Source organism: Bufo bufo, chromosome 3 (genome assembly GCF_905171765.1).
Source record: "Bufo bufo chromosome 3, aBufBuf1.1, whole genome shotgun sequence".
In the NCBI taxonomy this organism is placed as follows: Eukaryota; Metazoa; Chordata; class Amphibia; order Anura; family Bufonidae; genus Bufo; species Bufo bufo.
In genome coordinates, this window is record NC_053391.1 from 662,178,096 (window position 1) to 662,202,377 (window position 24,282).

Below are 24,282 nucleotides of genomic sequence, written 5' to 3' on the forward strand. Positions count from 1 at the left end.
TCCATAGGCTTTGTCTGGTATTGCAGCTCAGCCGCGTAGGCGCGACTCACAGAAACCTGGCGCATGTGCCCAATGAAGGACTTGTGCAGTGGGCGCAGATGTTCTGTTCGTGCCGCTGGTGGGTTTCTTCAACTTTAAAACCTTTCCATTTCCTCTAGAAATTGGTAAAGACAGGAGAGAACAACTGGTCGCTGGCAGAGCTGGTGCACGCCGTGGTCCTGCTGGCTCATTACCACGCGTTGGCAAGTTTCGTGTTTGGCAGCGGCATCAATCCAGAGAGAGACCCCGAACCTTCCAATAGGCTCCACCTAGTGGCGAAAAACAAGTTTTGCGTTTGTGATCTTGCCAATGACAACAATATCGAGAACACAGGCTTGATGAGCAACAGTACCAATGTCAGCGAGGTGGGTGAGATCTGATTATATATATATATATTTAAATATTCCCTCTCATCCGAACTTATTAGGATTTGTTTCCCCTGGATTTGGATGCGTTTGTGGCAAAATCCACTTCAAAACCGCAGCGCGTACACTCTCCATTGTATCCAGTGGGGATCCCAGTGGTCAGACCTCCAGCGATCACACAGGATACGTGATAAATGTATGATTGCTGGGGTCTGATCTCTGTCTATCCACCACTCGATTGACTTCTAGGGGGCTGATGTAGACAGTACCCCCAGTGGTCAGACCTCCAGCGATCACATAGGTGATAAATGTGTGATTGCTGGAGTCTGATCTCTGTCTATCCACCACTCCATTGACTTCTAGGGGGCTGATGTGGACAGCGCCCCCAGTGGTCATACCTCCTGCAATCACACAGGTCATGAAACCCCCTATAAGGAGTAGTCTTCTGATCTTTGAGCAGTAGTTTCTTTCCTGATTTTTTGCGATGTGTAGCCCTTCTGATCAGTAGTGCCCCCTGTAGATGGCCATAGAAATGTGTCTCTCCAATTCCTTCAGGACCCCTGCTCATATTCCTAGAGACTTACTCGCTGTCAACTGTATTACCATTCAGGCCTGACCATAGTATGAGGCCACATCCGCAGAGCGAGGGAAGTCTCTCTTTGCTTCAGGGTGCATTGGGCTGGCAGCATGTAATATTTTAAGGCTCCTAGCTGTAGGGGTGACTCATTAAGGACCTAAACGGGGTCATTTATTATCCAGAAATATGCCTATATTAGGATAGGTGCGGTGCAATCTGCAACTTTTCCCTTCTCATGCCAGGCCGCGGAAGGGGATGGGCCAGCAGGCTTGTAAGCTCAGAAGCGGTCTTACATTTAGAGCTGGCGCTGGACGCGCCGGAGTTATCTAGAGGCCGGCGCTTCTACAGAACTTCAGCAGTTCCACCGCCAGCACGAGGGGTTATTAAGACCGGGATCTAAAACGCCAGGGTTCTGGCATTCGACTATACCAGCATGGCTGACAATGGGGGACCAGGAGCCCCTTGTGCTTGACCTGAGTAATGATTGGACGACTCCCTATAAGTAGGGGGTAATTTCATGTTTTCATTGATTGCATTCTTGGATTTGACAATGTTGTATCCTTCACAGAGTTCAGATTATGAAAGTGAGATAGAAGTTTTGATGGAAAGAATGAAGAAACTGCAGGAAGAAAGAGAGGAGGAGGAAGCGTCCCAGGAGGAGATGGCCACCCGTTTTGAGAAGGAAAAGAAGGAAAGTCTTCTAGTTGTCTCCGGAGGCAAGTACAGCAGGATCTTACATTAATATTCATGCACTGTGCGTCATTGGTTGAGTGCCAAATCTCCACTGCTCTCAGGCGATGAGAAGGGGTCACTGACGGCCTTTTTGAATCACCAGACCCCTTTCTCCATCGACGCCGATCAGCGGTTCGAAGAGGCTGCAGTGCTTGCACAGCGCCGTATATTGCCTAGTGGCTGTGCTTGGTATTGCATCTCAATCCCACCATGTGATGATGGATGTGATGTCACAGGCCTTAGTGCTCCACCAAGCGATGTAGCCCCTCCAAGCAGCTAATTGGCAGAGCCGGACCCCTCCCATCTATCAGATATTGATGACCTAATCTGCGGAAGGGTCATCAATATTTAAGGCCCAAAAAACCCCTTCAAGCCATGCCCCAGTTCACATTATGGCTGTATCCTCTTTAAGTGCCTAGGCCTTGGACCGGTTATACATGAAGTTATATAAGATGTAGTCACCTGTATACATATTATGTACTAAAGGCATGGTTTCCATGATCCGGAGCACCCAGGGTGCACTCCTGTAACATTTACCATTTATTTTCATTCCTATAAAGCTTGGGCTCCTGGGGTTATATTAATATTTAACCATTTATAAAAATAGGGTAATCCAAGTGAGTCCGGCATTCTGCAGTCTGAAGTGACTGATAACAGGGAACAATAGACTGCATTATTTTCCACAGCAAACACAGAAGTGACGTAGACTTTAGGTGCCGTCGTCCTTTATTACAGCGTTTAACCGGAAAGTCCTCCGCTCAGATACTATGGCTGACAGGAAGAGCTCTCTGGGGCACAGAGGTGAGGTGACGCTCGTCGTTGCAGTCCATAATGTATTTATAGGGTTTTGTAGACCTGTAGGCACATAGAGAGTCAAAGCTGTGCTTAGCATTAGCTGCATGTCCCACTTCTTCCGACTGGTTCTGTGACTTCCTGCTGGGGGAGGAGGCAGGAAGAGCTGCTTCGGTCAGCGCCTGAGCTTGTACCTGTTCATATGACTACTGTGAGGATATCATATACTGGTAGAATAAAATCTGGGGAAAAGAGGAGTTTCCATACCAGGGAGTTGTCTCCTGTATGTTTTTAAAGTGACTAAAGAGGACTTCTGACCACTCCTGACGTGTCTCTCTTAGCAACTACTTCTATGCTGGAGCATCTATTCTTACGACTCGTTGTCGTGCCATTCCTTTATAATTCCTGCTAGAAGTTTAGAATGAATTACTAGCAGTTTGCATTGAAGGTGCAGATGGGTGTTACCAGTTTGGGGATGTGTCCCTGCACAGGCTGCCACTATCAAGTGTCAGACTCTGCATGGAAACGCCCTCCACTGGTAACTCCCATCTGGACCTTCATTGCAAACTGCTAGTAATCCATTCATCATTTAGATCAGGAATAATAGAGGAATGTTACAATATGCAGGCTCCAGAATTGTTATTACAAGAGGGATGTAAGCAGTTACTAGAACAGACATGTCAGGAGAGGGGACGGGTCCTCCTTAACTTCGTCATGTAGCTTGTTTTTATGTAAACCCTTTTCACCCCTGTAGGCTCGCCTCGGAGAAGGATTCCAGATAACTAATATTTGCTCAAGTCAACATCTGAGAATTTGCAGGAGCCTCCCCATTTTATGTAATGATTTAAATTTTTAGCTCATTTACCAAAGAAAACTTGTATTTCTGTACTTTATCCAATGCTTGTTTTTTACAAGCCTGTAGGTGTAACGTCAACGCCCCCGTTGATACTAGAAGCTCATTTGCATATATTAAAACATTATTTTTCTCAGCAAAAAAAAGTCAGTTTTAGGGCTCATGCACACGAACGTATTTTCTTTCTGCTTCAGTTCCATTTTATTATTTCTTTTGCGGACCGTATGCGGAACCATTCACTTCAATGGGTCCGCAAAAAGCAACGGAAGGTACTCAGTGTGCATTCAATTTCCGTTCCGCAAAAAAGTAGTGCATGTCCTATTATTGTCCGCAAATCACGGTCCGAGGCCCCGCAAAAAATATGGAACACATCCGTATGTCATCCGTATTTTGCGGATCCATACTGTAGAAATGCTATGCCCAGCCCATATTGCTTATGTGCTTGGTGACTAATAAGTTACGGAAAAAAAACGGATCGCATAAGGAAACCATACGGATATGTTTTTTGGAATAACGGAACGGAAGAGAAAAAACCCTCCGATATGGAACAACGGAAAACAACAACGGTTGTGTGCATGAGCCCTTAAAGGGATTGTCCTGAGACCCCCGAAAGTTTGTTAAAAACATGGAATTGTGTAAAATTACAAAAGAAGCCTTACTCAACAGTCCGATCCCCTGCCGTTTCGGTCTTTGCTCCCAGCACGGATGACTTCCCTGACTCTACCATTGGTTGCAGCAATTACATGGGGTAGTTGGCAACATCTTTGCTGCAGCCCCGATAAAAGAAAGACCAGCGGGTGGCACCAGAGTGGCAGTGTTGGAGTAGGAAGGCATCGGACAGGTGAAAAAGGCGCTTCCAGACATTGCATACATTTTTTGGGGGTTTCAGAAATCCCCCCTTAAGAGATCTGACGCCCGTGAGTGATGTCCGGCCTTTTTTCGCCACAGCATGTTCAGGTGGCAGCCTTGCATCTTCATATTATGTGGAGTCGGAGGTGACAGCTGAGAGCGCCGCCCCGTCAGGATAGAACTGGTTCTCGCTACCACCCGAACACCGAGCGCTGTTTACTGATCACATCGCTGATACGTGTCTCGTGTGCAGGAAGATTCAACATTTCTCAGAACTCGGGCTGCTGCTTCCCAGCGGCCATACACCCCTCACCTCTTCATGACTGATCGCACAGGCAATCCTCTCCTGGAAAACCAGGTTTGGACCTCATGCACACGACCATAGTTTCAGTCCACATCCGATCCACATTTTTTTGCGGGTTGGATGCAGACCCGTTCATTTCAAAGGGCCCACAAAAGATGCGGACAGCGCACCGCATGTTCGTTCCGCAGCCCCGCAAGAAAAGTAGAACATGTCCGAGCATTTCTAACAAAGGGGGGTTTGCAAAATGCGGATGGCACATGGCTGGTATCCGTGGTTTGCAGACCGCAAAAATGGATACGGTCGCGTGCGTGAGGGTTAAGTCTTTGCAAAATTCCATATGCTTAGGTTGCATCTGCATCACAGGTGGGTGCATAGACTTTCGCCAAGATTTCGGCGCAAATTTGCAGAAAAGTTTTGTAACTTTGTGCATTTTGAGTTGTTTTAGGTCATTTTCTCAATTTACTGCTGCTGTGAAACTTGTCCGGGTTGCCCTTGGAAACAGACAGCAGTTTAGCCCCTCTGTGCTTGCTATCAGACATGCGAATAATGCAAAAGTGCAGCTCCCTCCCCTGCCTAAAGGGGGTACATCACCATGACCTCTGCGAAGAGGAGGAACCGTAGCAGCCATTTTCAAGAATCCTATTCACGCCTTCTATGTCATATTCTCATTTGGGATTTCCTCAATAATCCAGAGTGTGGAGGACCCAGCATGCTTGTGCAGTACATGGACAGCCCACTTATTTCAGTGGGCATCATGCAATGCTTCATTTTCCCTGCGGAGGCGCTGCAGCGGAATTGAACACTTTCTGCTAGGTTTTGCCACAGATTACAATTGACTCTTAGGGGTCCCAGCAGCAGAACAACCCCTGAATAAGGTTCTTTTAACAAGAAGGGACTGTCCAAAGCATGCAGTCCCTATAACTAGGTACAGGAGTCTAGACAGCCTTGGTGACTACCAATACTACAGCTTTAAGAGGACCCATCAACTCTCCTGACAAGTCTGATTTAGTAAATAATTGTATTTTCTTATCAGTCTATGTTGTGACTTTCCTCTATTACTCCTCCTAGAAATTTCTGAATAAATTAACATCTGTGTGTTACCAGTGGGGGGCGTGACACTGTCCAGTCAGTGCTGACTATTCCTGGCAGCGTAAGGACATACCCTTTTGACAAGGGGAATAGTAGCTCCCATTTGATAATGTATTCATGCATTTCCAGGAGGAATAACAGAAGGACAGCACAGCTCAGCTCAGCGTTTAAGAAAATATGCTCCAAAATTGTTACTTCAAGTATATAAGTAAAAGAGACAATCGGAGGAGGTGACCGTCGCCATATTAGTTGCCGCTCAGCTTAGGAATGTCTGGATATCATTTTTCATAATTAGCCGGTTTCAGGATGAGATGTATTTTTCATGGCGATTATCTAAAAGACCTCATATTCTTCCTCCTGGTTAACGGTTGCAGAATGGTGTTTTAATTGGCTAATGAAGCAGAGGGCAGGACGCGTCCCTCGTGATAGCAGCTAGTGAAGGCCATATGGCGGCTGTGTTCTGCACGGCTCGGAGGAGCTGTCTGATCATCACCACCAAGGTCAGGCGCAGTCTGCCAGGAGGTAATTAACTCTGCGGCAGTCAGTTACACAATACGGCCACCTGCCTCTTCAGGAATAAAGGGCGCACTTTATAGATAAAGGAGTGGTATTTGCTTAGTAACACATTGGTAGAGCTCTAGAGAATTGCCTGGCTACCGCAAACACCACGTCCACATCAGCTCTGCTGCCTGCCAAGGCTCCAGTCCATGAACCTGACATTCAGTGACATCTCCTATTCATTGCACCTACGATCATGAAGGGAATTAAAGGGTATGTTCACCTATAACTACCAAACCATGTATAAATATCATCTGCATAAAAATTCCAGTACATACATTACTTATCCTGTACTGATCCTGAGTTACATCCTGTATTATACTCCAGAGCTGCACTCACTATTCTGCTGGTGGAGTCACTGTGTACATACATTACATTACTTATCCTGTACTGATCCGGAGTTGCATCCTGTATTATACTCCAGAGCTGCACTCACTATTCTGCTGGTGCAGTCACTGTGTACATACATTACTTATCCTGTACTGATCCTGAGTTACATCCTGTATTATACTCCAGAGCTGCACTCACTATTCTGCTGGTGCAGTCACTGTGTACATACATTACATTACTTATCCTGTACTGATCCTGAGTTACATCCTGTATTATACTCCAGAGCTGCACTGACTATTCTGCTGGTGGAGTCACTGTGTACATACATTACATTACTTATCCTGTACTGATCCGGAGTTGCATCCTGTATTATACTCCAGAGCTGCACTCTCTATTCTGCTGGTGCAGTCACTGTGTACATACATTACTTATCCTGTACTGATCCTGAGTTACATCCTGTATTATACTCCAGAGCTGCACTCACTATTCTGCTGGTGCAGTCACTGTGTACATACATTACATTACTTATCCTGTACTGATCCTGAGTTACATCCTGTATTATACTCCAGAGCTGCACTGACTATTCTGCTGGTGCAGTCACTGTGTACATACATTACATTACTTATCCTGTACTGATCCGGAGTTGCATCCTGTATTATACTCCAGAGCTGCACTCACTATTCTGCTGGTGGAGTCACTGTGTACATACATTACATTACTTATCCTGTACTGATCCGGAGTTGCATCCTGTATTATACTCCAGAGCTGCACTCACTATTCTGCTGGTGCAGTCACTGTGTACATACATTACTTATCCTGTACTGATCCTGAGTTACATCCTGTATTATACTCCAGAGCTGCACTCACTATTCTGCTGGTGCAGTCACTGTGTACATACATTACATTACTTATCCTGTACTGATCCTGAGTTACATCCTGTATTATACTCCAGAGCTGCACTCACTATTCTGCTGGTGCAGTCACTGTGTACATACATTACATTACTTATCCTGTACTGATCCGGAGTTGCATCCTGTATTATACTCCAGAGCTGCACTCACTATTCTGCTGGTGCAGTCACTGTGTACATACATTACATTACTTATCCTGTACTGATCCGGAGTTGCATCCTGTATTATACTCCAGAGCTGCACTCACTATTCTGCTGGTGCAGTCACTGTGTATATACATTACTTATCCTGTACTGATCCTGAGTAACATACTGTATTATACTCCAGAGCTGCACTCACTATTCTGCTGGTGCAGTCACTGTGTACATACATTACATTACTTATCCTGTACTGATCCGGAGTTACATCTGTATTATAATCCAGAGCTGCACTCACTATTCTGCTGGTGGAGTCACTGTGTACATACATTACTTATCCTGTACTGATCCAGAGTTACATCCTGTATTATACTCCAGAGCTGCACTCAGTATTCTGCTGGTGGAGTCACTGTGTACATACATTACCTATCTTGTGCTGATCCTGCATTACACCCAGCCAGCATTCATTATTCTGCTGGTTGTTGTTGACAGCAATGCCTTAGCTTGTTTTTATGCTGGGGGCAGTTAGTATTTTGCACACTGCCTGGTGTGAAGGTAGAGACGCAGCGGCATGTGGCTGCAGATCAGATCATTTATGACTCCTCAGTTTTATAGGTAAAACTGCCATTTACCTGCAAAGCTGCACGGACAATAACCGCCTGCTAGAAATCTTCGCTGAATTGCAGTAAAAAAAATCACGACTGCATCGTGTCTGTACTTTGGCCTCGACATGTGTCTGTAACCTAAGGACAACACTTATCAACATGCAGATCACAAGTGTAAACTCTGCACAGCGTCAGTAAGGGATACCGAGAGGTTTCAGCTCTGAAGCCTGCACAATTGCAATTACAGCTCTGGAGCCTAATACAGATTGTAACTCAGGATCGATACAAGTAACAAAATGTATATCAGTGCCGTTCATAAGTCAGCTTAGGGGGATCCACAATATCTCATGGATTTACACATACAGTCTGGAATTTAAGGGAGTTTAAAGTGTGTCATCATTTTAAAGAACTCTGCTTGCGATCACTGAATTTGGTTAATTTGAAATATGTTAGGGATGTTGTCCATAATTAGAAAAATATGGCCGCTTTCTTACAGAAACGTTGCCAAACTTATTCACAGGTTGTGTGTGGTAGTGCAGCTGAGCCCCACTCATTTTCATGGAGTTGAGCTGCAGTACCAGACTCAACCCATGTGCAGGTGTGGCGCAGTTCCTGGAAGAAGAAGAAAGCAGCCATATATTTATTTTTACACATTTTGTGTCTATTCAATATGGAAACTGATTTCGGTGCTACAGTGCCATTATGTATTCTGCAGCCCCATAGCTTGCTTGTGTCTGTACTGTCGAAATTCGCCCCTGTAGACCCGAAAACCTGACGTTACATTAAAATTTCTCTTATCAGCTTTTGATGACGACGTGGTCTCCATGTCAAATGCCTCACGGTATATAGAAGATCCTGGATTTGGATATAAAGATTTTGCAAGGCGAGGAGAAGAACATCTGCCCACATTCCGAGCGCATGTACGTATCCCTTACCTACCGACCCCCTGCTGCGCAGGCGACATTAAAGATCTCCACCTTTTATCATCATGTCTCCTTTAGGTTCAATGTTCTGTGCCGATTTGTTTATTCATGTCTTTACAGCAGCGGGAGCTCTGTTTTTTTTTAAATATATATATAGCGCTCTAAATCCAATGCATAGACCTAGAATTAAAGGAGGTGTCCCAATAAAAATATTCAGCCGTTTTCAAACCACCACCCAGATCTGAGTACTTTTGTAATTGCATGTAATTAAAAATTTAGTATAACCCCTGAGTAATTCAATGAAATCTATCTGTATAGCGCCACCTGCTGTTTGTTCTTTTCCTTATTGTTCTGTCCACCTAGCTGAGGTGGACGCACATGCTCGGTTCCATCCTGATCATGTGCTTATATCTCAGTGAGCAGGACAGAGAAATTAGAGAAAGAGCAAACAGCAGGTGGCGCTATACAGATAGATTTCGGTGAATAACTCAGTAGCTATGATAAATTTCTAATTACATTCAATTACAAAAGTATTCAGATCCAGGTGCTGAATTAAAAACTGTAGAATATTTTTTGTGGGACAACCGTGGTCATCTATGGCGATTATAACTAAAATCTATATCGTGGCCGTAATTTATGACGATGATATCGTATATCGCTTACCCCTACACTCAGGGTTTGCTTTCTGGTTGTAGGCCCCGTATTGGCGGCCATTGTTCTAAACGTGTTTCTGTGTTCTCATCTGACTGTTTCTGCGGCGCAGGACTACTCTTGGGAGGATCACGGTTTCTCGCTGGTGAACAGACTGTACTCGGACATCGGCCATCTACTAGATGACAAGTTTCGAATGGTCTATAATCTCACGTACAACACCATGGCCACTCATGAGGACGTAGACACCACCATGTTGAGGAGAGCTTTGTTTAATTATGTTCACTGTATGTTTGGAATCAGGTGTGTAGTTTTTCCTGCTTTTTATGTTTTTATATGTTTCTAGATTAAATCTTGTAACATGCACATTAAAAAAAGACCCATTCCTCTGTTAAATCTGCTTGAAATTTTGAATCGGGTGTAACTCTTCTCTTTGTTGAAGATGTGTGTCCTTGTGTAGTCTGAACAGTATCAGGCAGTAGACATACACCTCCCGACTGGTAACGCTTTCAATGTCCTGATGGAGACAAGGTTTGCTATAGGACACCCCCCCCCCCCCCCTATGGTTAAACCCCTGTTTGACAATGTAAGGAAACATTGGGCCTCATAAGCCCTACACTGCTCTACAATAGATAGTAATGATATGATCCTGCCTACAATATGCCATCATGGCTTAGCAGCCTGACAGGAACGCTTACCAATGTGTAATATATGCAAGCGCTAAAGCCATTCCCCTCACTCCCTAGTCTTGCTCTCATTCTAAGACATCATGCTGGCGCCCATTTTAAATCGTTCCCGGAGAACGCCTTTAAGGCCGCATTCACATGCTGCAAATCCACAGCAATTTAAAGCACAATACATCTAGATGTGGTTTCAAAACGCCCATCTTCACGTGGCGGAAACAAATCTGCATTTCAGTTCTTTTACAGATATCGCCCTTTGCAGTACAATCCACATAAAAATCCCAAAAATAAAGCAACTCATACGTATCTCAAAACTCATCCTGCGGAGAGCCAGGCATCATACACCTAGCTGGACCCCTTAAAGGCAGCTAACATGGACTTTACAGGGTAGCCACCTATAGGGGGCACTGGAGAGATGGTTTTCTTCCTTCTGGGGGATAACTCCTTTGCGTAAGTGGAGGAAAAGTTGTCATAAAGGTCAGACTGGTCACCAGAGCCTGGTGGGCCCAGACTCCCGACACACGGGTCCAGCAGAAGATAAGCCCACTGCGAGTTGACTTTGGGGCCAGTCACTTGCCATTAGGGGATCGCTATTATGGGATGGTCACATATCATGTGATACCAAGTGGACGAGTGGATGTATATATGTTCTATATAGGTTGTCGGAGGTCCTCAGAATCACGTTGTCTGGTAGACTCAAGTGACTTCAGTCCGCTGCTGGATGTCATCAGTGGAAACCTTGTAGATTAATGAAGATCTGTATAATAACGTCCGTTTCCCAGGCACCAGATTAGGGGAGCGGGTGTCTTGTGTGCAGGTAGATGGCGTGTAATGACTAATTGCGCTGCTTTATACTGTACTTCTACACTCTAGAAATTGGCTGAGTGGCTAATTTTCTATGTCTGACCTGATTTTCCCCAGGTACGATGACTATGATTATGGGGAAGTTAATCAGTTACTTGAGAGAAGCCTTAAGGTTTACATTAAAACTGTGACCTGTTACCCTGAACGAGCCACCAGACGTATGTATGATGGGTACTGGCGCCAGTTCAAGCACTCTGAAAAGGTACGTTTTCTAGAAGCTGAGGTCACTGCCGTCTTTCATGCTGAAAGAAAAAAATTACATTTGAAATGTTATTGTATAAAGAAAACGTCTCCCGCTTTCTCTTTTGTATATATCTACTTCAAAACTTTTGTTTGCTGTCAGTGAATGGGAGTTTTTTTTTGTTTAGATTCAGAAGCTGAAAACCTGCATGGACCTTATACCCTATAAGCCTTTATAACCGGGGACCTGGGTGTTATTCCTTTTTAAGCCTTTTATCTATATCCATAGTGGTCTAGGGCAGGGGTGGCCAACCTGAGGCTCTCCAGCTGTTGTAAAACTACAATTCCCACCATGCCCTGCTGTAGGCTAAATGGGAGTTGTAGTTTTGCAACAGCTGGAGAGCCGCAGGTTGGCCATCCCTGGTCTAGGGCATTGGAGGGGTTAATACTAGCATCCAAGGATATCTAAGCAGTGAAAGGGTTAATGATTGTAAAACTGCTGGTGTAGGGCAGTCAAAAAAAGGTTATGGTGGTCTAGGTCAGTGAATTGGTTAATTCCAGAATCCCTGGTGGTCAAGGGCAGTGAAAGGGGTTGTAATCGGTATCCCTGGTGGTCTAGGGCAGTGAAGGGGTTAAAAATCTGTGTAACTGGTGGTGTAGGGTACCGAGGAGGGTTTAATTCCTTTATCCCTGGTGGTCTAGGGTAGTAAAAGGGCTAAAGTAAGGATTCCTGATAGTCTAGGACAGTGAGAGGGATAAAGTCAGTGTAACTGGTGGTGTAGGGTAGTAAGGGGGTTAACTTCTGCATCCCTGGTGGTTTAGAGTAGTAAAGGGACTAAAGTAAGGATTCCTGGTGGTCTAGGACAATAAAATGGTTAATTATAAGATCCCTGGTGGAGTACAATAGAATGGTTAATGCCGCCTACTTGGGGACCAGTTTGTTACTCACCCCTCCAGGCACCATTGTTTTCCTGGCTCTGACAGGAGGCATTAGAGATTAGAGGTCCAAAGCTAAGCTCTGCCAGTTACACCCCACAGTGTTAGTTTTCACTGTATGTGCCCATTGAAGTGAATATTAACCTTTGAGTTTTCTGCTGACCAGTTTTATAATGTGTGTTTATATCGGTTAGATCTCTTTTTTTTTTCTGATACAGAGCTCCAAATCCCTTGCATACACATATAATTAAAGCATACTGGCTGCGCTTCTTTGTGCAGTCATAACTGTGAAGGAACAGTTATGTTTGGACTTCCCTATGTTTTTTTTCAGCCTAATTATTCCACTGTTCCGCTGCAAAACTAGATGCATTTCACTCAGCAGCAGGGGCATCTCCTTTCTGCCAGCACTTCATTGCTGTGACATCCTTTCCCTTACTCCCCACTATGTTTGTTTTAAGCTCCAGAGCTCACAGAACAGATAAGGAGGGATAAATCACACTTACAGAAAGGCAGGACAGGCCCTCTGCACTGTGAATGACCGGGCCGGGCGTTATGACGTTTACACTGTCTGGCCCTGTCAAAGTGCAGAGGGCGTGGCAGTTGCAGAGACTCTAGGTGTAATGGTAACGCCCCCGTTGCTCCTAGAGGCTCAGTTGCATATAATAAAACATCATTTTTCTCAGCAATGCGGGCACATATGGACATGGGACCAACACAGATGCCTTCAGCTGCCAAGCGCACATGTAACAGGTCAGCCAGTTGATGCCCTTTAAATACATCTGCAGTAGAGTCATAAGTTCCTCCTGGTGGAGTCTGCAGACCATCGCACGCTCCTATATTTCTATGTTGCATAACCGTCAACCTTGCAGCCGCCTCCTAACGTCCTCTCCTCTGTGTTTTCAGGTCCACGTCAACCTGCTCCTCATGGAGGCCCGTATGCAGGCAGAACTTCTCTACGCCCTACGTGCTATAACCCGCCACCTGACCTGAGGACTTGCATGTGATCATTGACGTGCAACGCAACTTCACCTTTCAGTTCAGTAACAGCGCCGCCTGTCATGTAGCATCAAGCATATATGCATTTCTAGTGTCCACGCTGGACAAAATGTGGCAGTAATGTGCAATGAATGACCTGTTTTTTGTTTTTTTTCTACAATGCTCTATCTAATGTTAGCAAAATGGCACTACTATGATGTTTTTGTTTTGTTTTTTTTACTTTTCAGCAGTAACTAATCGACACTGCTTTATCGGAACGTTTTCTTTAGACACAGGATTCAGATTTTTGGGATTTTTTTTTTCCTTCGTACAGACATACATTTGTATATGTTTAACCAATACTGGTTTGCCTTGTTCCAGTTATGTGTAGTGCTTTGTTTTATATAAGAGACGAGAGAAAAAAAAAAACGGAAAAAAAACTAGAAAACAATGGGGAAAAAACAGGAAAATAAGCTGTACTGTCTAATTCATAGAATATATAAGCTTTCTAACTAGTAGGTTGCCAATAACTTGGTTATAAAGCTGAATCTGTGCCATAAAGTTGAGTTCTGTACATACCGGTATTACCTAATAGCCCCGCAGCTTCCGCATCCAAGGGATCTCAGATCGGACTTGGTAGTTAGAATTTACTGACTCTGCCAAAAAAAGACTTTTTTACTGAATGTGGATCGTAGCTGCCGGCTAAAAAAAAAAATGTGAAAAATATCCTTATCCCTTATGGAATATCCTGCAGCATCCTACTGAAGTGCAAAGCTCTGCTTTATATTTCATTTCTGAATATTGTAGAGAGTTCTTCTTCACACTTTCTATAGCCAAGAGACTCTCTTAGCCTTTTATGGTGTTTTTTTTTTTTTTTTTGTGACAGTAGTATAAACAGAATACATGCATAAGCTAATTGAAGGTGTGCGAGTCAGTGGTGGGCAATGGGTGGGTGGCCTTGACCGTCAAGCAGTCCCTCTGACCATGATCATTTTTGGCCATGCCAACCAATGTAGTCACTTTATGTAGAGGATCTCTCCATTCCGTTAGAGCTGTAGATTAATGATGGGATCTGTGACCTTGATATCGGTGCTGCCCAAAGAGTGTGGTGGCTACCACACATGACTGATGGCCTAAGGTTTGACGGATAAGTAACTTAATAAGACATTAGTGGTCTTTGGTCTGACCCATGTATGACCAGTGGTCTCTTTTTTTTGATTCTCACTCTAAGCCACATGTGACTATGATTTCCAACACAGGCATGACCACCAGTGGTCTCTTTAGCAGCCCAAGCATAACCACCAGTTGTCTCTTTAGCACCCCAAGCATGACTACCAATGGTCTCTTTACCAACCCTGGCTTGACAGCAGATGGTCTCTTTAGCAGCCCAAGCATGACCCACAATGGTCTCTTTAGGAACACAGGCTTGATAACCAGTGGTCTCTTTACCAACCCTGGCTTGACAGCAGATGGTCTCTTTAGCAGCCCAAGCATGACCAACAATGGTCTCTTTAGGAACACAGGCTTGATGACCAGTGGTCTCTTTACCAACTCTGGCTTGATGGCCAGTGGTCTCTTTAGCAGCCTAAGCATGACTACCAGTGGTCTCTTTAGCAACACAGGCTTGACTACTGATGGTCTCTTTACCAACTCTGCCTTGATGACCATTGGTCTCTTTAGCAACCCAGGCTCCAATGGCCACTTTTGTTATCCAGACAAGACCAGTGGCTGATACACAACTATGTTGGCCAATATATGACTGACATGACCATTGCATGATTGTCGCCCCTTAGCTTCACCCAGGCACGACTCTTAGAAATCTCTTTACTAACCCTTACATGTCCAGAGGTCTCTTGCCTGACAAAAACGCAACTAATTCTTGTTCTTTACGAAGGCATGACTAACAGTCTCTTGTCTGACCCATACCTGACCAACCCAAACAGGACCCTCAGTGGTCTCATATCTAGACAAACTAGGCCTGGCCAGTGGTCTCCTACTTATCCTATCCAAAACCTATTCTTGTTCCTGACTAATAGCTGACTAGCAATGGTCTATTTTCTACCTACCCAGCCATGATGAGTGGTCTCTTGCCTGACCCATGCACAACTGATGCCCATTCCTGACCAGACGGTCTTTCTTCTAACCAAGACCTGGTTTCTTTGCTGACACAAGCATGACCAGTGGTCTTTGTCTCTTTACTGACTCGTGCTCATCTTTCCCAAAACATCAATACCAGTCTCTTGTCTAATTTAGACCTGACTGTCAAGGGTCTCTGTTCTAGCCCAGCGTTCTCTAGAATTGGCATTGCCCACCACTGACCACTCTTCCAGATTTTACCAGAGCTACTTTGCTCTTATGATACTTTCTGTGCAGCCAGCGATTAACTACCTAAACTGTGCTTGAAGTGGGTGCCACATAATGTGCCATAGTAGAAGACCCAGAGTGTCAACCTAGATTTATAGGAGGGAGTTGTGTAAAGTGACCTATGAAAATCATATATATAAATAAAAAAAAACTACTGTAGAATTGTAGATGTATAAAAAAAAAAGGCCATGTAATGTATATGATGTAATCCTGATATAGGAAATAATAGGGGAAGGCATATTCCAGCGCACATCAGACCTCCTGCCCCGCTGTGCCAGGCACTGTGTTGTAAGGGAATGCAGGAAACAGCGGTTTGCACTCCGGTGACATATAGTCGTGGCACGGCACATGTAGTAATATACTTAATGATATGGCTTTTTATGGGGTTGGTAAAGTTGGCATATTCGGTATTAATCTGCATCTGGATGCATTCTGTGCACTTATTTTAGGCTTTTATGCCTTAAAGTGACCCTGTCAGATAAATACAGTGTCGCATCTATGGTGTGTGCCCAACCAATCAGCATTCATAAGATCCTATCACAATCATAAGGTTGCCGTTGGCTAGCATCTGTGTGCCAACATTGCTGTTTTTGCTATTGAACTTAGGCAGCATCCTCTTGAATTGGTCTAGCTCGCAGAATATATTCTTGCACTGTGACGTGTTACCTCTAAACGAGTGTTCTCCAATGCTGGGAGTTGTAGTTCTGCAAGTGGGGAGCTACAGATTTAAAAATGTTGCTCTAAATCAATGTTACCCAAGCTGTTGTCTCTCCAGCTGGGCAGAACTGCAACTCGCGGCTCTCGGGGCACGATGCGAGTTGTAGTTTTGCACCCCTGGAGAGCCACTGCTCTAAATGGTACCTCTAAGATACCTAGATTTCTATATTAAATAATTGTGGTATCTGTGACTCCCTAATAGAAGTACCGCCAGCTGTCAAGCTAAAACTTAGAGTCCATTGGTGGTCTGTAGTTTGGGCTACAAGCTATAGACCAGGCAGGGATCAGCCACCTCCGGCACTCCAGATGTTCTGAAACTACAACTCCCAGAATGCTCGATTCACTTCTATGGGAGTTGTGAGGACAGCCGAGCATGTTTGCATGCTGGAAGTTGTAGTTTTTATGGCAGCTGGAGTGCTGAAGGTAATAGTTTGTGGGTCTAAAGACAGTTGCAGGGACTTTGTTTTCTTATCAACTGCCATTCCCGAGCTTCAGATTGCTTTAGGGGCAGTCCTGCTTGGGAGAGTACATTAGGGTTTACAGATAATGCAACTTGCAAAATTAGTCTGGATACCAGCAGGAGGTTCCCTCCCATGACACTGCTTAGAAATCACAATTATCTAAAATAATGTAGGGGTTGAGTGAGAAGTCTCGGGCTAATAGAGTGGAGTCCCCCAGTTGGGACCTGCCTCAATTAGCCAGGGTGGAGAGCATCTACAAGGCTCTCTCGCCAGAGGACCGCACCTTCGATATCTGTTGACACCATGCTATGCTCCATCTCTCCTGCGGAGGAGCTGTAGGGGAATGGAAAGTTTGTTGCTGCGTTCCAACTACATGGGACAACCCTTTAAAGCATCGGTGTTCATAAGAGCAAAGTGGTGGCACAGCAGGTACGACCCACAATCAAACCATTGCTGATGCTTGGTTTGGGGAGGGTATGAAACATATCCAGCAGGCTGAATAATAGCAAGGACCACCCGAGCTCTCCTTGCTCTCATTATACCAGCAGTGCCCCATATTCTTGCCAACAAGCAATAAAAATATGAGAGAACTGCCGTGTCGGCACTTATTCCTGTGAACCACCTCCCAAGCAATGGTGCCAATCGCACTTTTTTTTTTAAATAGTCTAAGTATTAAAGCACCCTCGCAGAGATTTTTAATTTTTTTTTTACATTTGACTATGTAGCTGCCTCATACGATAAAAGGGTTTTGGGTAAGGAAAAGCTGACCAAAAAAAAAAAAACGAAAAAAAAGTTTTGCACATATTTACAGTGCCCCATCCTCTTCCTGTACAAGAGCGGCGGGCGCCTGTTGTACTTGATTGATAGATTTGTATGTTTTTTTGTTGTTTTTTTCTTTTCTTTTCGACGTATGAGATGTTTACTCCGGATCATTTTACCTTCATTCATCCATGTACTAATGACGGCTCCAAGCTGTGATATTTCGTATGCAATGTTTAGTGAACAAAGGTAAAGTGCAATATACAGAAGGCGACCACCTCGCCCCTCGTGTGAAGCTGAAGTGTCCTTGGTAGTCTCTTCATCATCGGTGGCGATGTAGCCAGTGATTTCTATATTTTGGTAAAAAATAAAATTAAATAAAAAAAAGAGGCTTAAAAAATGCGTAGATCGTTAGCCTTGCCAAATTATATCTGCAGTAGCAACGAACCGGATGGTGGAGGTTGGGATTAAGTACAGCAAGCGGATATAGATGGAGGAGGACAGGGTCGATCATCGTGGCTCCCAGCAGCAGGACACTCCCATATCCCGGTTGTCCTGAAGAGCCAGCAGCCATGCTTGTTGCCAGAATTAAGGGTTCCAGTAGGACCATCCTTCTACCCATCAGGCTAGCATGTGCTATTAGAGAAGTCCCTAGGATGACTTCTTCAACGTTTCGGTAGGTTCTTTGACAACCACACTTGAATGGGCTTGTGTAGTTTGGTCCGTTACCCACAGAATTTGGGAAGTGGTCACTGCTGCTAGAATTGTCCTTAAAGGGTTTGTCCAGGATTAGAAGGAATTGGCTGCTTTATTGCAAAAACGGCACCACACCTGTCCACAGGTTGCGTGTGGTATTGCTGTTCAGCCTCATTCCCTTCAGTGGAGCTGAGCTGCAATACCAGACAACACCTTTGGACAGGTGTGGTGCAGTTTCTGAAAGAATGCGGCCATTTTTTAATCCTGGACAATCCCTTTAAAGGGGTTGTGTCAAGTCTTTAAGTTATTCCCTAAACACAGGAGACGGGATAACTAGCTGATCACTAGGGGGTCCGACCACTGGGAGCAGGACACATCAAAGGATTTTTTAGGAGGTTAACCAAGGACGTCAGAATTTAGAGGGGTTCTCAGTTTATAGTTGAGCGCTACTCAGCATGTGTGGCCTTTCGTAACGTGTAGGGTTTCATAACAGATATGAAACCTTACGGCACAGCAATCAAAGTGCCGCAAAAACTGTTAGCGTGTGAACGAGGGCTGAGAGAGTCACCGTGGTTCCAGTATGTTTCATTGTTGTACAATCTCATGGTGTGTCCGGAGGGGACAGGTACAGGTAGGGCTTGTTTGCCACAAGTGGCCATGATAAATATTAGATGCATTATATTTTCTAGACCTGCAGTAATTTAAAGGGGATTTTTGAGACTAGAAAAACAAAGGTCATCTTTTTATCCGGAAACAGCGCCACTCTGTGAGCCGCGTCTAATTTTGCAATACCAGATGCGGTCCAAGGGTGACGCCGAAGTTTTAAAAAAAGAGATCCTTGTTTTCTAATCTCATACCCCTTTAAAACTTGACTTGGTGAGCACAGGCCTCCCTCTTACCACCAAGGCTCATTTAATAAAACATCACAAGCAGATTGTGGGTTGGAGTCTTTACCAACTAATCAGTTTTTCTACAGCCAGAGGTTTGCTATACCTTGCAGCATATCGTCGCCATGTTAAAGGGGTTCTTCAGTTTGTTTAAACTGATGATCTATCCTCTGGATAGATCATCAGCATCTGATCGGCAGGGGTCCGACACCCGGGACCCCCGTCGATCAGCTGTTTGAGCAGACAGCGGCGCTCCAGGAGCGCCGCGGCCTTCTCGCTGTTTACCCCAGGCCCACTGACGTCACGAGTAGTATCAATTGGGCTTGGCGGGGCTAAGCTCCATTCAAGTGAACAGAGCTTATAGCCCCGCCCAGGCCAGTTGATACTAGTCGTGACGTCACTGGGCCTGCGGTAAACAGTGAGAAGGCTGTGGAGCTCCTGGAGCGCCTCTGCCTTCTCAAACAGCTGATCAGCGGAGGTCCCGGGTGTCGGACCCCCGCCGATCAGATGCTGATGATCTATCCAGAGGATAGATCATCAGTTTAAACAAACTGCAGAACCCCTTTAATTAATAAGCCCCAATGGCTGAAGTTTTTTCATTTGCTTTTGAAACTTTATATTGTTACCGTTTCTTTTGACTGATTTCTAGCAGTAATAAGATTACTGTATTTCAATGTATCCGACATCTTATAGAGAGACTCTGTATTTTCTGTAAATAAAGAGAATTTTGCATAACTGTATGAGTTTCTGTGAATCCTGCTTCCCCCAACCACTTATAGAGAAAGCTTGTGCGTCCTGCTTCCCCTGCCTCTAATAGGGAAAACCTGTGAGTCTTGCTTTCCCCAGCTACTCATGGAGAACGTCTGTGAGTCCTGCTTCCCCCACCCGCTTTATAAGGAGAACCCATGAGTCCTGCTTCCCCGACCTACTTCTAGAGAAAGCCTGTGAGTCTTGCTTCCCCAACTCATTTATAGAGAAAGCTTGTGAGTCTTGCCTCTAATAGGGGAAGCCTGTGAGTCTTGATGACACATTCAAAGTCAATTCGCATAAAACTTCATTCTAATACTGTACGGAGCAGGAGCGCCGTACAGTATTAGATTGTATTGGCTCCGATGAGCCGCAGTTATTACTTAGCGAAGTCTCGCGAGACTTCGCATAATAACTTCATAAATCAATTTCTACAGTAAAAAAAACATTTCCCGAACTCCGGTTCGGTTCCAAGTGGTACCAGGGAACCGGACCCGAGTTCAGTAAATTGTTTTTTACAGTACAAATGAATTTATAAAATTATTACCTGAGGTCTCGCAAGATTTTGTGAAGCAATAACTTCGGCTCATCGGAGCCAATACAATCTAATACCGCTCCGTACAGTATTGGGACAAACTTTTATGCGAATCGACTTTGGATGTTTCATCCAAAGTCGATTCTCTCATCCCTACTTTTCACCTCTAGTGGCAGAAATCCTCAAATCAGCCCTGATCTTAGAAAACTACAATATGCTTCCACAAGCCCAGAGAACCCCCTTAGTCCTAGACCTGACAGAACGGCTACTGTAGTGTGATTCTCACAAAACCCACTTTATCTACGGAGCCATGTCACGACTACATTTTATCTGTGGCCCTGCCAAGCCGTGGACTCCAGTATCTGACACCTGTGCACAGGTAAGATCATATACAAATTGAAATTCTACTATATTGTGTTGAGGTCTACAGTCATCACGCAACCCAATGGCCAAAGTTTGGGAACATGGTAAACTCACTGTTCATCCAACGATCAACCAAAGGAATCCCAAAACGAGGGTACACTGCTCCAGAGATGAACGTTACAAAAGGCAAGAATAAATCGTGAAGAAAACCACAGAGTATCCAAACATTAAAGACTCGTGAAGTTTACAAATCTCCAGTTCTCTCAATATACCTTTTTATGTGGGTTAATTCAGGAGGCTTTATAAACCTACTTGTCTGGCTCAGCAGAGTTTGAGATTTTAAGGATTTAAAGGTGTCTCATGAAAAATATTCTACAGTTTTCAAGCCGGCATCTGGATCTGAATACTTTTGTAATTGCATGAAATAAAAAATGTAGCATAGTCACCAAGTTATTCAATAAAATGTATCTGTATAGCGCCACCTGCTGTTCATTTTTCCCCCTTAGTTCTTTGTCCAGCTCACTGAGAAGGTCGCACATGCTCAGTTTCATCCTTCAACTGCCTCCTGAGCTGTGATAGGGAGAGCATGGACACGCCCCCTGAGCTGCAGCAGAAAGGACACTCCCTTGAGGTGTCAGCTTGATATAAATCTAGCAGAACAATGAATGAGGAGATCCATGTGAGGTCCAGGGCTGGTTCTAATTTTGTCATGTACTGTATGATGTCTGATTTTCATTTTTTACATTAATTATGGGATAACCCATTCTAAAACATTTTCAATAGAAAATTATGGCTTAAAGGCTATGAACACCTTCAGGGGCAATTTTTAAAAATGATTGCACGTGACTCATTTTAGGCTAAAATAATTTTTACAATTTGTTTTTATAAAAAAAAAATCTGTCTATTTGCAGACTGTCACATTCTGTGTACTCTTAGTCCCTATCGGATGATGGCTCATGTAGAGCTCTGATCTCCTGACCTCATAAAAACTCATAAGCCATAGTCTAATCAGTTTGATAACAATTTAGCTATAATGAGTGTTTATAAAAAAATTAGGTGTCCTTAGCCTTTAAGGTGACTACATGCAACAATCGGGAAACCAGAAGATACGTAACCCTGAACGTAGTTGGTGTACATGATGCCACCATAACGGATGAGGACATGCTATATAGAATCTATATGTATATATTATAAAACAACATTATTAAGATCCTGCTGTCATACGTGGTAGTTGTACCATATTTAGATCATTGTAACATACACTAAGGACAAAAGTATGTGAACACCAGACACCTGAGCATTGCATTATATGAGCTTCGTAGACATCCCATTCCAACACTATATGTGTTAATATGGAGTTGGACCATTTGCAGCTAGAACAGCCTCTACTCTACTGGAAAAACTTCCCCAAAGATTTTGGATTGTGTCTTTGTGGGAATTTGTGATTGTTTCGCTCTTGTGGGATCAGCGAGTGACGCAGGACAAGAAGGTCTGGCTCACATTCAGCATTTCAATTCATCCTAAAGGTGTTGAATGGGTTTGAGACACTCTAGTTCCTCAACACCAAACTCATCACCCCATGTCTTTATGGACCTTACTTGGTGCACAGTCATGCTGGAACAGAAAAGAGCCTTCCTCAAAATGTTGCTCAAAGTTGGAAGCCACAAATAAAATAAAATAACTGTGTATGCTGTAGTATTAACATTGGAAATAAGGACCCAAAGACCATTATCCCTCCTCCACGTTAAAGTAGGCACCATATATTCCATTAGGTAATGCTCTCCAGGATTCCACAAAACTCAGATTTCTCTCTATCACTCTAGATCAGGGGTGGCCAACCTTACAGACACAAAGAGCCAAAAAAATAAAACAACGTATGACTACCAGGAGCCACAAGCTATACATTTACACACGAGTCACCATATTTTTCGCCCTACAAGATGCGCACCTACTTTTTAACAAAGAAAGATAAAAGAAAAAAAAAATTCTTATTTTTTTATTAGCAGAGAAAAAAAAAGAAAAATTTTTTTTTTCCATCAGACCTCAGATCAGACTCCTAAGGCCTCATGCACACGGCTGTGTTCCGCGGCCGAGAGCGGTCCGTGGTAACCCGGCCGGGATTCCTGCTGACAGCAGGAGCGCACGGCGTCATTGGTTGCTATGATGCCGTGCGCTTCATGCCGCCGCTGCTGTACAGTGATACACGGGGCATGAAGCGCCTCAAACGGCAGTTGGGGCGAGGCTTGCTGGGCGCAAGTTGAGATGAAACGCCGCCCCTTGGGCAGATTGAACACGATTCAAGCAGGTTATAAAAGTTCAGTTTACTGTATTTATAAGGTGGACAGGGGGGATACTTAGATGATTTTAATACACTTTATAAGACCTGTACTGTCATATATACACTCATCTAAAGAATTATTAGGAACACCAGTTCTATTTCTCATTAATGCAATTATCTAGTCAACCAATCACATGGCAGTTGCTTCAATGCATTTAGGGGGGTGGTCCTGGTCAAGACAATCTCCTGATGTCACGGCTGAGGATGGGGGAAATCCTCAGCCGTGTGGAGCCCGGTGATGTTACGGCTGCTTGGCCATGAAGACAGGATTAGGGAGCAGGTCACCTCCTAAACGCATCCCTAACCTGACCCTGGCTCCTAGCTACATGAGCCAACCTTGATGGTAGGAGGGCTCATGCTCCGGAACCTAAAAGTCCCTGCTAGCCCTCAAGATGACCCTCACCTAGGAGCTGAGTAAGACAAGCCCACTCCTCCTAGACACGGAGGAGCAGGAGTCTCAACGGCCAAGCTGTTGGAAAAGGGGAGACATAAACAGCTCTATGGATATGGCAGGTGAACAAAAGAGTTCCACCTACCTGCCACAGCCTTGCTGACTGGATCCCTGTGTTAGCAGGGTGCAGATCACAAACGCATCCCCACACAGGGACCCAGATCCATAGCTGCACAAAATCACATATAAAACATCACACGGACATCACACATAACTAGAAATAACTTAAAGCGACATTATGGTTATGACCACAGGGGTGGCTCTTACTGGCAGGTAATAAAGACATGAGGCTGCTCTCAGCTAAGCATGGCTGAAGCAACCTGCAGGCCTGCAAAAGCAGTGAGGCTTTATAGGCCAAGAAGCCACACCCCACAGTCGGACACACCCAGTGCACACACACACTAGGAAGGAGATTAACCCTTCCAACACCAGGGAAGGGAAAACACCACTTAAAGGAGACGTGCACACAATAACATAAAAAGGAAGTGCACACATACACACATCACACAAAACCGCATGCACAACGTAGCAAGCTGCAATGGCACAGCTCCGACTGCTACGCTGCCCATACACACTGTTGCCAGCGGCAACTACAGGTGAGGCAAATACCA

At 44.5% G+C, this 24,282-nt stretch overlaps 1 protein-coding gene across 3 annotated transcripts in view; it reads left to right on the top strand.

The window, feature by feature from the left end:
• The window catches only part of SESN3 (sestrin 3), a 77,217-nt gene extending 58,045 nt beyond the window's left edge, over positions 1 to 19,172 (top strand). For 2 of the 3 annotated variants that reach the window (XM_040426316.1, XM_040426317.1), the window contains 6 exons: positions 159 to 404; positions 1,550 to 1,697; positions 8,943 to 9,061; positions 9,828 to 10,018; positions 11,320 to 11,464; positions 13,282 to 13,368. In XM_040426316.1, the coding sequence (XP_040282250.1) occupies positions 159 to 404; positions 1,550 to 1,697; positions 8,943 to 9,061; positions 9,828 to 10,018; positions 11,320 to 11,464; positions 13,282 to 13,368 (936 nt within the window). Of the gene's footprint in view, positions 1 to 158; positions 405 to 1,549; positions 1,698 to 8,942; positions 9,062 to 9,827; positions 10,019 to 11,319; positions 11,465 to 13,281 lie in introns of all 3 variants that reach the window. The other variant, XM_040426315.1, reaches the window with a different exon arrangement.
• Positions 19,173 to 24,282: the final 5,110 nt, after the last annotated feature.